The 18,615-nt window shown below is 50.1% G+C and overlaps 1 protein-coding gene across 1 annotated transcript in view; it reads right to left on the reverse strand.

Moving 5' to 3' along the window:
- Positions 1 to 5,009: 5,009 nt before the first annotated feature.
- LOC146170802 (uncharacterized) overlaps positions 5,010 to 18,615 on the reverse strand; it is a gene marked incomplete at its 3' end in the record, with an annotated part of 41,772 nt that continues 28,166 nt past the window's right edge. The window contains exon 2 of the mRNA XM_084586775.1: positions 5,010 to 5,117. Within this exon, the coding sequence (XP_084442901.1) occupies positions 5,010 to 5,117 (108 nt within the window). The remainder of the gene's footprint in view (positions 5,118 to 18,615) is intronic.

Raw genomic sequence — 18,615 nt, forward strand, 5'->3', positions numbered from 1 at the left:
AAATTTATCAATGTGACGCTGTGAAGAGACTACTTTTAATCAGTTGCCTTTAAAACGTTTGATATCCCTAAAATAAATATAAATATATATATATATATTTTTTTCACGCGGTGGTGATACGGTCGATGACACAAATGAAAAGTCGGTGATTGCACTGAAGAAACTCTTTATTGGGCTGACTTGCGCCCTCAAAAGAACTAAGCAACTCGACGGCGGCGACAGCAACAAACGTGGATCGTCGATCATCATACAAAGAATGCCGTCGCACTCGTCAGCGCTCAATTTAAAGGCTGCTCAGAACAATTTAGATAACGTCGCAAACGGCCGCTAGCACAACCTGGAACATTGTAGAAATATACGCGAGTGACCGGAATCTTCTAGACAGATCTCGGTGCATAATTCGCGACAAAGGAAATGATAACGCGTCGTATCGCGACAACGAGCATGAACAAACACGGGATACAGAAGTGATAAGCGTGCCAGAATCACAATAATAAAGCCGCATGCCAGCGGCCGTCGAACAGGAAACGATAAATATTTAAACAGTTCGTGGCATTACTCCCCACTTAAAAAAAAAACATCGCCCCAATGTTTCAAGATAAACAGACATGGATTAAAATAAACATTGCAAAGCAAGCATGAATAGCCTTTAGCGCGCATAATATGGCTTAAGGCGTACAACATGGACAATTTCTGGATGCCCTCGGCGCCGCTGCGATGCTGCCGCGCCGTTTGAAACGATCTCGCAGTTCCATTGTCCTAGTCGGCGAAGCACCTTGTACGGGCCAAAGTATCGACGCAAACGCTTTTCGCTCCGTCCGCGACGGCGAATCGGTGTCCAAACCCAGACTTGATCGCCTGGCTTGTACTCAGGATCGCGTCGTCATAAATTGTAACGTCGGGCGTCGGTTCGTTGCTGTTCTTCAATGCGCATTTGGGCGAGTCTTCGGGCTTTCTCTGCACATTGAAAGTAGGCGGAGACATCCAGGTTCTCCTCATCAGTTAAGTGTGGCAGCATTGCGTCAAGCATCGTCGTGGGCTCCCTGCCGTACACAAGGCTGAACTGGGTCGACATGGTTCTCTTCTGGACGACGGTATTATTAGCGAAGATGACGTAGGGTAGAATGGCATCCCATGTCTTGTGTTCGGCGTCGACGTACATTGCAATCATATCCGCAATAGTTTTGTTGAGGTGCTCCGCAAGTCCTTTTGTCTGGAGATGGTACGTAGTAGTTCGTAGATAGCTTGTATGACTGTATTCCAGAATGGGTTCCGTCAGCTCTGCCGTAAATGCCGTTCCACACTCCGTGATGAGCACTGCGGGGGCGCCGTGTCGGAAAAGAATTTGTTCAACAAAAAACTTAGCGACTTCTGCCGCAGTACCACTGGGCGGTGCTTTTGCTTCGGCGTAGCGGGTCAGGTAGTCGGTGGCCACAATGATCCACTTGTTACCTGCAGATGAAGGTGGAAAGGGGCCGAAGAGATCCATCCCAATTTGTTGAAAGGGTAGAGTTGGGGACGGTATCGGGTTCAGTAGCCCAGCTGGTCTGATCGGCGGCGTCTTGCGTCGCTGGCACTCACGGCGCATTTTCACGTAATGAGCAACGTCGGCAGGCAGTCGTGGCCAGTACTTCTCCTTGATTCGATGCAACGTGCGCGCAAACCCGAGATGCCCTGCAGTTGGCTCGTCGTGTTGTGCATGAAGAATTTCCTGCCTGAGGCTTTTAGGCACGACAGGAAGCTGCGCGGCCTTGTTAGGAGCGAAGTTTTTCTTTACTTTACAAGGACGTCATTGATTAAGGCGAAAGACAATAACTGATGCCTAAACATCCTTAAGCTGAGGACTGATCGCTGTTGTTGTGCAAACCTGCTGGCGTTTACTGGCCCAAGAAAGGCGTCGTCATCATCATCCTTAGGGGGAAAGTCGATGGGAACGCGGGATAAGCAGACTGCGTCGGAATGTTCGCGGCCCGACTACAGTCACGTCAAATTCTTGAAGTCGTAGGCTCCATCGGGCAAGGCAGCCGGAAGAGTCTTTCAAATAAGCCAGCCTGTAGAGCGCGTGGTGGTCGCTTACCACCTTGAATGGTCGACCGTATAGGTATGGAACAAACTTAAAAGTGGCCCAGATGATCGCGCGGCACCCCTTCTCGTTCGTTGAGTAATTGACTTCGGCTTTTGTGAGGGACCTGCTAGCGTAGGCGATTACTTCCTCCTGTCCGGCGCTCTTTTTGACGAGAACGGCTCCTAGGCCCACACTGCTCGCATCAATATGAATTTCGCTCTCGGCATTTTTATGAAAGTTGCCAAGAATCAGAGGGCACCGCAGGCGGCACGTAAGTTCGTCAGAGGCTTCTTTCTGCTGCGCTTCCCATTTAAAAGGTACGTCAGCCTTTGTAAGTTGCGTCAACGGTCCGGCGATGCGCGAAAAGGCCCTGACAAATTGGCGATAATAAGCGCACAGCCCAAGAAACATGCGCACGGCTTTCTTGTCGGTGGGCTGTGGAAAGTGCGCGATCACAGCCGTTTTCTCAGGGTCATGGCGAACAACATCCTTATTTAGAATAGCAGCTTGGGCATGTTGGTTATGCATCGTCAGGTAACAGCACGGAACGTGGACGGGAGCACAAGATTAGAAGACGACACAACGCGCAGCGCTCGTTGTTTCGTCTTATAATCTTGTGCTCCCGTCCACGTTCCGTGCTCTTACCTCAAGAACCATCCTTATTACCGATTTGACCCAGGAACCGCAGTTCCTCGTAGGCAAAGTTGCATTTCTCTGCTTTAAAAGTTGGCCCTGATGACCTGATTGATTCTAGCACTGTCCGAAGCCTTTTTAGGTGCTCTTCAAAGCTCGAGGAGAAGACAACGACATCCTCTAAGTATACCAGATAAATCTGGGACTTCAAGCCCGCCAGCAGTCTCCACTACTCGTTGAAATGTCGCTGGGGCGGAGCAGAGGCCAAATGGCATCATCTTGAACTTGAAAAGGCTGTCCGGTGTGATGAATGCGGTCTTCTCGGGATCTCTTTCGTCGACCTTAATTTGCCAATATCCGCTCTTCAGGTCCATCGATGAGAAGCACCTTGCATTTCAGAGCCGGTCGAGAGTGTCGTCGGCGCGAGGAACAGGGTAAACATCTTTTTTCGTTATGCCGTTTAGACGCGGTAATCGACGCAGTAATGAAGTGTCCCGTCTTTCTTCTTCAGAAGGACTGGTGCCGCTCAGGGGCTTCTTGATTGCTGAATAATGTTCTCAGAGAGCATTTCATCGACTTGCTCGCGGATGGCTTGACGTTCTCGCGGCGTTACGTGGTAGGGGTTTTGGCGCAGAGGTCGGGTGTGTTCGTCCATTATAATGCGGTGCTTGGCCAGTGGTGTTTGTCGCACCTTCGATGATGACGAGAAGCACTCCCCGTAGCTTCGAAGAAGACTGAGAATCAGGTCTTTCCTGCTGTGGGTCAATGCGGGGTTGATGTTAAGTGTGGGCTGATGAAATCGGTCAGGTGCGTCCTCTAGGGGTTGGCTGTGGAGGGCGGGTACATCTCGGAGGTACGCTAATTCTTCGACAAAAGCGATCATCGTGCCCTTGTAGAGATGCCGGTATTATTCGGTGAAGGTTGTTACCAGCACACGAGTATGTCCTCTTAGAAATTTTGCAGTGCCTCTTGCGACGATGATACCTCGTTCCAAGAGCTATTGGATATTTCCTTCGACAATGCCCTCAGCGGTGTATATGTCTGCGCTACCCACGCAAACTACGACGCTTGAAGTTTGATCATGCCGTCCTAGATGTTGACGTCGGGTGTAGCGGTGGTGTCACCTTGAAGTATGAGCGTGTCGAGAGCATCTTCACAAGTAATGTGGGCATCAAAGCGGCGTCGTCGTTACTAGTTGTCGGCGGTGGAGGATATTCGTCAGTTCGCCGTATAGCAACCTCACCTCTAAACGTTGCTACCGTTTAGCAACGAGAGCTCTCGTTCCCCTACGAGAGTTTGGGAACCTTCCTCGCGCACTGTCATCGTAGCTGCGGCCTCGCGACGAAGAGCGGGCCCGGTACGTCGATGGAGATTTAAATCGATGGCTTGGTGGCGGCAACTCACCGCTACGCAGGTAGTTGTCAATTTCTTGCGGTCGTTCACCTAGGCGGGGATGTCGGACATCGACTGCAAATTGGCGGAGGTCGGTTCGCCGGTACGGGCTGTGGCGTAGAATGTGGCCGGCCGCACCGCAGTGGAAGCATAATGGCTTGTTGTTCAACGTCCTCCAGGCGTCGCACTTTCTGGGGCTTGGGGGTCGTTGGTAGGCTTCGCAGGTGGGGGCCAAGAGGCAGCTTTCAGGAACAGGACGGTAGCGGTGAGAGCTTGGAAAGTCATCACGTCGGGGCGCAAGGCGACGTAATGCAGCAGCGTAGTTCATCGCTGTTGCCTCTTGTTGTGGAACTGTCGCAGCCGTCGCTTGTGAAACGCCCAGCGTCTGCTGGACTTCTTCATGGACGACGTCCATGAGTGTCGCCACCAGGGGTTCTTGGAATGATGGCAGTAAGTGACGAAGTTGCTCTCGGACGATCTCATGGATGAGGTCTCGAAGGCTTTCTCCGCTGGCAGATGCGCTGGGGTTGTGGCTAGAGTAGTCCGGTTGAAGTGGTCGCTCGTAGTAGCGCATCCGGGTGTCCAACGTCTCCTCGATGGTCGATGCTTCACTATCAAATTCGTCCACAGTTCTCGGCGGGTTCCGGACAAGTCCTGCAAAAAGCGACTCTTTAACGCCCCGCATTAAACTTTCACTCTCTCACCTTCGGTCATATAAGGTGCGGCGCGGCTAAAGAGGCGCTTCATCTCCTCTACGTATACCCGGACGGGCTAATTTGGGAGTTGATGTCTTGACTGAAGTACACTTGCAAAGGCAGTCAAAAACTTTCTTGATGATCTCCCAATCCTTCAAAGCTGCCTCGTAATTTTCGAACAACATACGGGCAGATCCTTGACGAGCAAACTAGACTTGCCATACCTTCGCTTCGTCGTTCCAGCCGTTAAATGCTGCCACATGGTCGAACAGGTCCACCCAGTCCTCCGCATCCTCAGTGGGAAGTCCTTGGAAGCTGGGGGGCTCCCGGGGCTGCGCGAAGACAACCGGTGCTTTAGACTGGGCCGTTTTCTAAGTTGATGCCTTCCGGTTTCGAACGGTGTCAGGCAGCAAACCGTGTTCTGGTTGTAGCCCTTGAAGTCGCCGACTGGCTCGGTGACCTGTTGGCTGATCCCCCAGGGCGACAGGAACAAAGCTGGTGTCTTCGCTTGAAGGATCAATGGCCGCACATCCACCAGATGTCAGAAGGTGGTGACAAGGTCGATGACACAAATGAATTGTTGGTGATTGCACTGAAGAAACTCGTTATTCGGCTGACTTGCGGCCGCAAAAGAGCTAAGAAACTCGGCGGCGGCAAAAGCAAAAAACGTGCTCGTCGATCGTCGAACAAAATATGCCCGTCGCACTCGTCAACGCTCAAATTAAAGGCTGCTCAGAACGATCTAGACAACGTCGCAAACTGCCACTAGCACAACCTGGAACATTGTAGAGACATAAGCGAGTTACCGTAATCTTCGAGACAGATCTCGGTGAATCGGTCGCCACAAAGAAAATGATAACGCGTCGTATCGCGACAACGAGCATGAACAAAAACGAGATACATAATTGATAAATGCCAGCGGCTGTCGAACAGGACCAGGTGAAGATCTAAACAGTTCGCGGCAATATATGTATCATTTATATATATATATATATATATATATATATATATATATATATATATATATATATATTGTCACGTAGTGGTGACGAGGTCGACGACACAAATGAAGGGTCGATGATTGCACTGAAGAAACACTTTATTTGGGCTGACTTGCGCCCGCAAAAGAACTAAGCAACTCGGCGGGGGCGATAGCAACAAACGCGCTCGTCGGTCGTCGGACAAAGAATGCCCGTCACACTCGGCAACGCTCAATTTAAAGGCTGCACAGAACAATCTAGATAACGTCGCAAGCAGCTACCAGCACGGGCTGGAACATTGTGGAAAGACACCCAAGTGGCCGGAACCTTCGAGACAGATCCCTCCACGACCAAACGCGTCTTCCGGCGTTTGGTCGTGGAGGGCGAATACATCTTTGAGGTCGGCTAATTCGTCGAGAAAAGCGATCGTCGTGCCCTTGTTGAGATGCCGGTATTCTTCGGTGAAGTTTGTTACCAGCACGTGAGCTTGACCTCTCCGGAATTTCGCGATGCCTCTTGCGATGCCGACACCTCGTTCTAAGAGCAATTGGATATTTCCTTTGACGATGCCTTCAGCGGTTTCGATGTCTGCGCTACCTACGCAGACTGCGATGCTTGATCGGGGTGGGACGGTCAATTCTTCATCGAGGACGTTTAGAGCGATGTGTTGCATCGACGTCGTCGTAGCAGGAATGGCTTTGTCTGCAGGGAGTTTGATGAGCTTGGATCGCAGGTCGATGATAGCCCTATGTTCATTTAGGAAGTCTATACCTAAAATCACGTCGCGGGAGCACAGCTGCAAGACCACAAACCTGGTGGTGTAAGTACGCCTATTTACGGTTATTCTTGCAGTGCATCGTCCCGATGGAGTAATCAGGTTGCCACCTGCGGTGCGAATCAGCGGGCCATCCCAAGCGGTGGTAACTTTTCTGAGCTGAGAGGCTAACGGTCCACTAATGACTGAATAGTCAGCTCCGGTGTCTACTAGGGCAGTGACTCTGCGACCGTCGATATCAACTTCAAGGTCACTTGTTCGCGTCCTCGCATTGCACGTGGGCCTTAGTGTCCGATCTCGGCTCCGTCGTTTCTTCAGGTCATGGCCGGGGCATACCGTTGTTACTTCGCTGGGCGGCGGTGTCTGCTTGCAGTCTGGTCGTGTTGTCGTCGACGACGTCGTGTGGAGCGGCAGTGAAATGGCTGCGTCGTCGTTAGTGGTCGTCGGCGGCGGAGGATGTTCGTCTTTTCGCCGTTGAGCAACCTCACCTCCAAAGGTTGCTCTGTTTAGTTTCCCCTGCGCGGGCTTAAGGACCTTCCGCGCATACTCTCATCATAGGTACGGCCTGGCGACACAAAGCGGGCCCTGTACGGCGATGGAGATCTGAACCGACGGCTTGGTGGCGCAATCTCACCGCTACGCAGGTAGTTGTCAATTTCTAGTGGTCGTTCACCTGGGCGTGGTCGTGGAGCGTCGACTGCAAATCCGCGGAGACCGATTCGTCGGTACGGGCAGTGGCGCAGAATGTGGTCGACCTCACCGCAGTGGAAGCATAATGGCCGGCTGTTTGCAGTCCTCCAGGCGTCGCACTTCCTGGGGTTTGGGGGTCGTTGGTAGGCTTGGCGGGCGGGGGCCAAGGGGCGGTTTTCAGGAACAGGACGGTAGCGGCGAGGGCTGGGAAAGTCATCACGTCGGGGCGGAGGGCGACGTAATGCACCAGCGTAGTTCATCGCTGTTGCTTCTTGTGCTGGAACAGTCGCAGCCGTCGCTTCAGGAACGCCCAGCGCCTGCTGAACTTCTTCACGGACGACGTCCGTGAGCGTCGCCACCTGGAGTTGTTGCGATGATGGCAGCATTCGGCGGAGCTCCTCTCGCACGATCTCTCGGATTAGGTCCCGAAGGATCTCTCCGCTTGCAGATGTGCTGGGGTAGTGGCATGAGTAGTTTGGCTGAAGTGGTCGCTCGTAGTGGCGCATCCGGGTATCCAACGTCTTCTCGATGGTCGATGCTTCACTCTCAAATTCTTCCACATCTTTCGGCGGGTTCCGGACAAGCCCCGCAAAAAACGACCCTTTAATGCCTCGCATTAGGAATTTCACTCTGTCATTTTCGGTCATGTTAGGGTCGGCACGGCGAAACGGGCGTTTCATCTCCTCTACATAGGCCAGGACGGGCTCGTTTGGTAGTTGAATTCTTGATTGGAGGAGGGCCTGAGCTCTTTCGTTTCTGACAGAACTTGTAAAGGCCATCAAGAACTGTGCTTTGAATATCTCCCAATCCCTGAAAGAAGTCTCGTGATTTTCAAACCAAACTCGGGCATGTCCTTGAAGAACAAAGTAGACTTGCCTGAGTTTCGCAGCGTCGTTCCAACCGTTGAATTCTGCCACATGGTCGAAAAGGTCCATCCAGTCACCCGCATCTTCATCCGATCGTCCATGGAAGCAGGGGGGCTCACGAGGTTGGACGAAAACAACCGGTGCTGTAGGCTGGGCCATTGTCAGCGTCGATGCCTTCCGAGATCGAATGGAGTCAGGCAGCAGACCGTGTTCGGGTTGTAGGCCTTGAAGTCAGCGGCTGGCTCGGTTACCTGTAATTTGGTCTTCCAGGGCGTCAGGAACACGGCTTGGGTCTTCGCTTGAAGGATCAAAGGCAGCACCTCCACCAGATGTCACGTAGTGGTGACGAGGTCGACGACACAAATGAAGGGTCGATGATTGCACTGAAGAAACTCTTTATTTGGGCTGACTTGCGCCCGCAAAAGAACTAAGCAACTCGTCGGCGGCGATAGCAACAAACGCGCTCGTCGGTCGTCGGACAAAGAATGCCCGTCACACTCGGCAACGCTCAATTTAAAGGCTGCACAGAACAATCTAGATAACGTCGCAAGCAGCTACCAGCACGGGCTGGAACATTGTGGAAAGACACCCAAGTGGCCGGAACCTTCGAGACAGATCTCGTTGAATCTTGCGCTACAACAAAACTGATAAAGGTGTGACTCGCGACATCGAGCATTAACAAAGATTACGGAACTGATACGCGGTCCAGAATCCGACTGATAAGCCTGTATGCCGGCGGCTGTTAAAAAACAACAAATACTGTTTTGAAGGTTTGGCGGCAATATATATATATATATATATATTATATTATATATATATATATATATATATATATATATATATATATATATATATATATATATATATATATATATATATAAAGTGTGTTGTGTTTGTGTGTTTGTGTGTTTGATACCAGAATATGCATCATCTATTCTCTGTGTGTGACTTTTTAGCTGCAGGTAGTATAAAAGAGTGCCTCGTTCTTCAATTCTATGCTATAAGAATGGAATTGTCGCTGACCACTCTCGGGTCATAAGGCTACTGAAAACGCCGCATTAACCCAGAAACCCGGCTGAATTTTATTGGGTGCCCTCTTTTTCGATCCTTTGAGATCTGCTCTTCGTCCTAGTCCATGAATAGTTGCTGCACTTTCGGATACTGGGCCAATTATAATCTCCATTTTCAGTTGAACTTTCAGATTGAACAGTTTACGTGTACTATACTCACCCCTTAATAAATCTCACAGTTCAAGATCCAGCTTCATGGGCATATTCGTAAGCATACGTTATTCCTTGTTCCCAGGAAATGTGATTTTTCTCATGCACAATGCTTAACACAAATGAACTCGCGCTGCGCATCCAACTAAAAGTTTTTGCCTCGCTTCGGAAACGTGTTGCGAGCTTCTCCGTAGCATAACAGAGGCTGGCTAGCACACCAGGTATTGCTGTTGGTCTCTTGAAACTTCAACGTACCTACAAGAGGCACACCACCACTAACTTCAACTGTCGTTGTAGGCCATCTCAAAACCTCAACACCACTGTAGCGTCAAAATTGGCACCGTACCTCTATTTCTAAATTACGGCACGAGCTTGAACGAGCCGGTACAGAGGATTTTTGCTGAAATCAAATATTGCTACGAGGCACACTCCGCTCTAGCCGCAACAGTTCGCCGTCAGGGACACACTCGTAGGACAACCAGAGCCTAGCTTCAACGTCGTCGTAGTTCACTAGCCCAGCACTTCGTCATCGTCTCCATGACTGCGTACCGTAACAATACCCCCCCCCCCCGTGGTAGAAGCGCATGCCTACACGTCGGCCTGGGAGCCACAGGAGTAGGAGGGAGCCAGGAGGGTAGTAGGCGTAACGGTGCCGGAAAATCGTAACGGTGCTTTTGAGAACGCTGAGACGCACCAAGCCGGTATCGAGCAATATGATGGGCGGCATCAGCGAGGGGCAATGGCATCAGAAGCGTCACTGAAGGATGTATTGTCAAGAGGCAGTAAGTTGTCGAAAGGAAGTGGAGGGTGGCGGCCGAGGAGTAGATAAAAGTGACAGTATCCGGCGGTATCAAGCCGTGAGCAATTATAGGCGAATGTCATGAAGGGTAAAGAGACGTCCCAGTCACGGTGATGGTCAGAAACATACATTGACATTATGTCGGTCAGTGTACGATAAAGGCCGTTCTTTTGTGGATGGTAGGCCGTTGTGAAGTTGCGGCGTGTAGCGCATGAGCGTAGAAGTCCATGAAGAAGTTTAGAAAGGAAGCAGTGACCGGGATCGATGAGCAGTTGACGAGGAGCGCTATGAAGCAAGATGACGCCATGCAAAAGAAAGTCTGCAACGTTGGAGGCACCGCTGGTAAGGATATCTCTTGTGATGGCATACCGGGTGACGTAATCGGTCGCTACGGCATTTCATTTGTTCCCTTAAATCGGTGTGGTAAATGGCCCAAGCAGGTCGAGCCCAACACGAGAAAAGAGATCAGTCGGAACAGCGAGTGGTTGCAGGGCCCCACTAGGGTGAAGGGACGGTGTCTTCTTGCACTGGCACAGCTCAGACGTGGCGACGCAGCGACGAACAGAGCGGCAAAGGCTAGGCCAGTAGAATCGCCGTCGAACATTGTTGTATGTCCCTGACATACCCAGGTGTCCTACTGTAGGAGCATCATGAAGGTGCGCACGAACAGCAGAGCGTAGAAGTGTCGGGACCGCAAGCAAAAGGTCTACACCATCTGGGTGCATATTGCGTCGGAATAATGTGTCATTAAGCAGCACAAACATACTGATGTACGGATCGGAGCTGTCGTTGCGCAGCCGATCAATAATGGGGCGCAGGAAAGGATAACGACTCTGTTCGACGCCGATGTCGAGAAAGTCCGAGATGGACAAAACGCAGTCGTCAGCAGTATTGTTAGGAAGTTCAGTCGGCGTCTTAATGTTGTACACAACAGTAAACATGTATTCTTCTAATCGCAAGGCCCAGCGACTTAAGCGGCCGGTAGAGTCCTTAAGTGGGGACAGCCAGCGCAAGGCATGATGGTCCGTCACTACGCTGAAGGGCAACCCAAACAAATAAGGGTGGAATTCGGTAAACACACAAACAAGTCAGAGGCGTTCGCGCTCTGTAATGGAATAGTTGAGCTCGGACCTAGATAGGAGGCGGCCGGCATAGGCACTAACACGAGAATGGCCGTGCTGGTACTGGGCAAGGATCGCGCCAATACCAAGTCCGCTAGCGTGGGTGCGCAGTTCTGTAGTTGCAGACGTGTCGAAGTGCGCCAGCACAGAAGGAGCGATGAGGGCGGAAATGAGCGTTGTGAAGGACTGAGCATGCTCACGGCTCCATGAGAAATTCACGTTCTTCTGCAGAAGGGAGGTAAGGGGACGTGCTTGGCCAGCCAAGGTCCGAATGAAGCGACGAAAGTAAGAGCAGATGCCGAGAAAACTGCGCACATTACTTGTATTACATGGTGCAAGGAAGTCGCGGACTGCACGAACTTTATCAGGTCTGGCTGCACATGATTTGCGTCAACTAAATGTCCCAGGATTTTGATCTGGCGGCGGCCGAAGCTGCATTGGTTTGCATTGAGTTGAACACAGACGCGGTGGAAGACGGCCAGTATCATAGAAAGCCGTTGAAGGTGACTTGTGAGCGTGGAAGAGAAAACGACAACGTCATCTAAGTAGCATAAGAACGTTGTCCACTTGAAGTCAAGGAGAAGCGCGTCCATCATGCGCTGGAGGGTCACAGAAGCGTTACAGAGGCCAAATGGCATGACCTTGAATTGGTATAGTCTGTCAGGGTTGACAAATGCGATTTTCTCTCGATCCCGTTCGTCAACAGCTGTTTGCCAGTAGCCGGAACGCATGTCAGTCGAAGAAAAATAGCTGACCCCATGCAACCAGTCGAGGGCGTCGTCAATTCTCGGGAGCGGATAAACGTCTTTTTTAGCTATCTGATTGAGGTGCTGGCAGTCGATATCAAATCTCCAAGCTTGATCTCTCTTTTTGACTAAAACAACAGGGGACGCCCAGGGACTGCAACAAGGCTCAATAATAATGTTTGTCAGCATCTCGTCGACCTCCTTCTATATCACGTGGCGCTCAGCAAGGAAGACTCATACTGCCTTTGGTGAATGGGGCTGGCATCAACAGTATTGATACGATAGGCGACGACAGATATCTGGCCTAAAGGTCGGTCCCAAAAATCAAATATGTCGCTTTACGAAAACGAAAGGTCGGAGAGAGCACTAGCTTGCTCAGTTGTCAAATCCGCGTCTTTCATGGTAGTAAAAAGAGTCGAACGAGAAGCTGATACGGGGGGCGCAGACGGAAGCCCAGGCTTGAGGGCAGAAACTTCGCAGTCAGCCAACGGAAGCAAGTCAGCGAGTGCAATGCCATGGGGCAAAACATGCAGTGACTGAAGTTTAGGATGGGAAGATAGCTTCTGCTATCCGTGACGGTCACGACAGTGCGAGGGAGGATGGCGTTACTGTGGAGAACAACATCGGTGATTGCACAAGTGACGTATGTACCGTCAACAATAGCAGGAAACGGGACAAAAGGAACATACATGGCAGCTTCGGGCGGTAGGCGAACAAACTTGATGGAGCGGATGCGTGGCTTGGTATATGTGTGGTCGGAGCAGAAAGGCGGTCTAAGCGATGGAGGCCACTTGAACAATCAATCAGGGCAGAGTGGGCAGTTAAAAAGTTGATGCCGAGGATCACATCGTGAGGGCAGCGGTCGATTACAGTGAAGAGCACAGGGGTAGTTCGACACAGTCCCACGACGGCAGCGACGCCTCCATCGGCGACACGAACGGCTGATGAAGAGGCGGGTGTGACAACTTGTTTGAGTCGGCGGTGAAGCGAAGAGCTGAGGGCGGAAATTTGTGCACCAGTGTGAATGAGGGCGGTAACAGGGACACCATCTACACAGATATTTAGAAAATTGCGGCGATGAGCAAGGGTCAGCAGAGGATTTTCGGACCGGGTCGTCAATGCAGCTTCACCTAAGGAAGGTGCATTGATCAGTTTTCCGGGAGAGGGCCAGAGAAGTGAGGGGACAATGAACGGCGGGGTTGGATCGGGCGGGAACGGCGGATTTAGAGATACAGCGAGCGGTTGGACGTGCGCGAGGATGGCGAGTTAAATACACGAGAGGGCGTATCACGGAGAGAGTTTGGGTGAGGTCCGCTGGCGGCGGCGCTGCGATCCTGATAGTAGCGAGGTCGTGGTAGTGGATCGAAACGACTGCTGCAATGGCGAGTAATGTGACTGGCACTTGAGCAGTTGAAGTAGATGGGTCGGTTGTCCGAGGTCCGCCATTCTTCCGGGTTGCGGTAGCGGTATCGCGTCGGGAAGGGCGCAGTCGGAACCGCAGCAGCTACCATCGGAACGGTGGGCTGGACAGATGTCTGTTCGGGCGGCTGCCCAGAGCTGAAGCTTACGTTCGCATTAGGTCCCACATTCGCGAATTCTTGGCGAACGACAACTTGGATTAGGGCTGTACTAGCGTCCGCCGGCTAGGTGTGAATGCGACTGGGCCATTGCCTCCAGCTCTCTGCGAACAATCCTGGTCCAGCTTTGCTGATGGGAGGGCTTCTGCAGTATTGGCAGATTCTCGTACGAAGACGTAGCAAATGTGTTTGGCAAGCGGTCGAAGCGGTAAGCACTTCAACAATGTTTAGCAATTGCTCAAACCGCCGACTACCTCGAGGACGGAGTCGACCATCGTACAGTCTTTGCAAAAGAGAAGGTTAAACGCGTCGTCAGCAATTCCCTTTAAGATGCGGCCCACCTTGTCACAATCGGGCATGACGCTGTTCACTTTGCTGCATAGAGCTAGTACGTCTTGCATGTAAGACAGATACGATTCGGTCGTCGGTCGTGCTCGCGATGCTAGGTCCTTTTTATCGCCGAGCTTATGTCCGATGGGCTTACCAAAGAGATCCCGAAGCTTCTCTTTGCACATGTCCCAGGATGTCACGTCTTTTTCGTGCGTCTCCAACCAGACAGGTAGAAGATGACGTTCGCAAGCATCAATTTTGCGTTCTGTCGGATGTGCTTACTGACTCGCTCATACGTAGCGAGCCAGTCTTCGATGTCGACGTCATCGGTGCCGCAAAAGGTGCCCGGATCACGAGGCAGCGCCATGACGACAGTGGGCGCTGGTTGTGCCGCTGTAGAAGGGGCTGCGTCGGACTGCATAGTGCTAGCACCAAGCTGGCGGCAACTGAGGAGATCTAGATTCTAGTATTGATGTCGTACTCAGCATGCTCCACCAAGATGTTACGAGGCACACTCCGTTGTAGCCGCCACAGTTCGCCATCAGTATCACACTCAAGGGGCACACTCGCAGGACAACTAGAGCCTAGCTTCAGCGTCGTCGTAGTTCCCTAACCGAGCACTTCGTTATTGTCTCCCTGACTGCGTACCATAACAATATAAATTACCCAATAATTGCAAAACGCTCGTCTTGCCTCGGAGGTATGACATGGCACAAGGAATGCACAAATCACGACTTTATTATGGCATATCATCTAAAAACGGTCAGCGTTGACGACGTCTGCTTCCCGATTTAGCCTTAGCCGGATCATAAATGCAGCATACTTGGGACAATTTAAATAAACCAGGGTTGCAGACCAAATTTTCATTTATTTTGCCATTGCAATCTTTCTTCTGCACACAAGATCCCCCGTTGGGAGCACATTCCATTGGGCCAGCTGCGTGTAGCGAGACAAAACATGATTAGGCATTGAGAAATAGAACAACGTTAGTTGAAATATTTGTGCGAAAACAAAATCTGAAGCTCAAGTCTCTGCTAGGTGGAAGAGCAGATTTGAGTGTTGTGGCGTATATAATGCTACCTTAATCAAAAAAGGTGTGCCATTTTGCTATCCTGCGCAAAATAAAGCGCAGAAGAAGGAGAGAAAATTGTTTAATCAAGCAAAAAATTGAGCGTATAATCTGCTAAACGATTTCTATTTTGTTTTCTGCAAAAGGATACAAATTTGGAAAGGCAACTAAGTTATGTGAGGCAACCATTGGGCACATTAAAACAATAGTCTAACTGTACCATTTTACTTGATATATCACCACGGAGCAGTTGTCGCCTAGTGTTTCGGACACCGCAGCGAGTACAAGATTAGATGTGGCAATCGATACCTAATTATGGATCCAAGGTGGTCGAAATTACCGGAGCCCTGCAATGTGGCATCACGTAAGCCAGAGTAGCTTTCTGATGTGAAGCCATACAAAACAAATAAAACAAAGCCTATAATCCGCTATGCAAAAAGACCATAAAACGGACTATGTACGCCCTGCGAAAGCGCTATATTTGGCTTCTGAGCTACGCAGCTATAGATGTGATCTCGGAAGCACAACCACGTTTTTCCACTGTTCTTTCAACAATTGGTTATAAATATATGCCCGCAGTTCTGACGCCACGGGTAGTACCTTTTTAGACTACCTGAAACCAGCAGATAAAACATCTTACAACGAAAATTTCGAGTGGCCCTTCCTGGCACCGTTTCTATTCTAAATTTGTTACTTGATACATGTTTAGCGGATATGTGCGTAGGGTTAGTCCTGCATAGGTGGTATGTTTGGCATCCAGCGCAGCCTACACGGACATCTATCTCGCGACACGTTTTCAAGTTAAAAATGGCTGACCACGTACATTTTATTTGAACGCTCAGAAATATTGTTTGTCGCACTTGCGCTTCCCGAATTTTCAGGAAGTTAAAATTATGCACGTTAATTTGTTATCCCCCGCATGCATTACGTAATTACAGGTGGAATGGTAAGTACTGCCCGCAACCGTTAACAAGCTTTTTGAGATCTTCTTGTAGCAGGGTTCATATAGAATGCTGCAGACGTACAATGTGGCCATATTGCTTGAAGGGCTCGCACAAAAAAAAAATTCATATTCGGAACTCACGAAGCTTCATGTCACGAACATGCTGCATCGAGATCATATTCTGCTTGCATTTGGCTGGCACTACACCAAAAGCAGCGTTCTCAGTAACTTGTTGGTAGTTTTTTATAAACAACAACATGAAAGGAGCAAAACAACGTTCTTGAAACATGTGTACTTTTGCAGTAGCGCTACGTCCATGAAATTAAAACGAGCATGGAGAGTGTGGAAGATCACAATATCAATCTTGTGAAAGCAACCACTGCGAATATTTCATTCACAAACTGCCAATAGCACGAGCCCTCGAATACAGCTGCGTTTCTCAACAAATGATCTTTTCTTCCTGCTGTTCTTGTTACATGATGCCAGAACTAGAGGCGGCAGTTTGTTTTTGTTGTGCAGCAAGCTGAAGCATGTGAACAAAGTCTTGATTAACTGAGTGATGCATTGTTAGCAATTAAATACTGGAGTAAATGAAAGCTGTCAAATATTATACATGTTACGAATTTGGATATAAGAATTTGTCGGTGTCGATGTTTTCTACCATAATGCACATGAATGGGTGTCATTTGTATTATCGGGTACTAAAGCGACTCAGACCGAAAGACGCCCATTCTCATGAGTACCTTAAATTTTTTACTGGCCTGTTTGAGTGGCGGAACCTTCTCAGAAATGCACGTACGCAATGCTCAGCTCAAAGGCAAACAGCGCATTACACCGGAATACAACTTCGGGTCCTCAACAATCCTTTGTAGCAGAAGGTGGCTTCAACTGACCCGTTTCATAGCGAATACAAGAGGCTGACACAAGAAGCTTCTCTACTACAAGAGGACAGTATGCAGCCTATCAGATCAGAAACACACAAAAGCACGTACGCTCACCGCTGTAGTGGTTGGCCCTGTGGGGCCCATGCGATCATGCCTAGTGGCTGCAGACATTGGGGAGAAGTCACGCCGTACGAGGGAGCGTCTAAGGGCAGCATAAGCTATGATGCATGCCCTTGCAACACAATGCGAAGGACACACGCCAAAGAGTCCTACGAACAAGTGGATGCATACGCTTAGACCCTTTGTGTTATTCACCATACGAACGTAGAACGTAGCGAAGAAAGCTTGGTTGGAAAAATATAATGGTGCTCTACATGCTTTTGACCCCATTCGCATTGTTTTAATTAAAAACAAGAAATGATATGACAAAGGGTAAGATCATGTTTGTGAAACCAGCAACCGTGCATGCTTCCTGCACTACCGCTTACTGCAGGCCTCGTTAAATCCGCCTTCGTGGCTGAATATATAGACTCCTTCAGTGCTGCCCTTCTTGTTTACCGAACGAATTGCGGGAAATACGCAAGGGAGCAAGAAAAAAAGACGCATGTAGCATTTAGGTGCTAAAGTATGCCTAATTCCGGATATCTTCACCGGCAGTTTAGGGGTAGTCACTTTCAAAAAAACCCCGTACTTGCCAGTAGAGAATGAGGGTGGGGTGCCATTTGACCTTATTATGCTAATGGCCCTCCACTGTATTTGGCGCTCGAGAATGGCAGGATACCATGGCGATCCTGACGCACGGTAAGCACGGATCTACATTCGGGAAGGCATGAATAGATATATTGAAATTCAGAAACTTACTCCTGAAGCTTCCGAGTGGCTCGGAAGATTGGAGCCATTAGTGACCCTAAGAGAATTTTAGCATTACGACGCCACAACCCACCTGGCGGATTGTTGTATTAATGAATGCTCATTGTGCCCCGTAAGTGGTTTTGTGTATTGTGGTCCCTGCCGAAGTCAGGCAATAAAAAAAAACAGTCGGAGTGGCGCAGTGGTTACGGCGCTCGACTACTGTTCCCTAGGACGCGGGATCGAATACCGGCCTCGGCGGCCACTTCTCAATGGAGCCGAAAAGCAAGGCGCTCTTGTGTTGTGCGCTGTCAGTGAACGTTAAAGAACCCCAGGTGGTCTAAAGTTTCGGAGTCCTCCTCCTCTCATAGCCTGAATTGCTTTGGGATGTTATACCCCACAAACCAAGCCAAACCACTTCCAAAAGAATAACAGCGTGCTAAATGAAAGCAGGCTTTGATAGCTGATGTCTGTTTTGAAAGTCTTGTTTTTATGTCCTCTTTTCTAGCGCCCTAGGTACGCTATGTGGCATGCGCTCTGATGCACTTTGGTTTCTTTTGCGAGTGCGTGTGCACTCAGCTGCGCACCTACGGCGTATGCCTGGCTGCTGCGTGATATTTGATGAACCGCAGCGGCAAGCCTTGATAAGCGCGGAGCAAGCAGCTGCCAGGGAGATATTTTGGGAGGCACTTAGCTGCTCTTGGACACGCTGCCTGCGGGCACCGTTGTTGCCAGGGCCCGTCGCAGCCCGCCACGACTCTCTCGGACGAAGGCAGGGTGGGTCGCTCATCCTGGTCCCGCAGGGGAGGCGCGTCGGTGGCAAGCCTCAAGACGGAGTCTGTTGCTGTTACCCGGTGTGAGTGACTGCTTCACCCGCCGCTCGTATTTATGCGGTGCTGTTAGATATTGTTATCGTAAAGCTTCTCATCTCGGCAATCAGACCCTCCTTTTAAGTGCCACTGAATACATCATTTTCCTTTT

This window comes from Amblyomma maculatum, unplaced genomic scaffold, assembly GCF_055883805.1.
Source record: "Amblyomma maculatum isolate TAMU_Amacu unplaced genomic scaffold, ASM5588380v1 scaffold_42, whole genome shotgun sequence".
NCBI lineage: Eukaryota > Metazoa > Arthropoda > Arachnida > Ixodida > Ixodidae > Amblyomma > Amblyomma maculatum.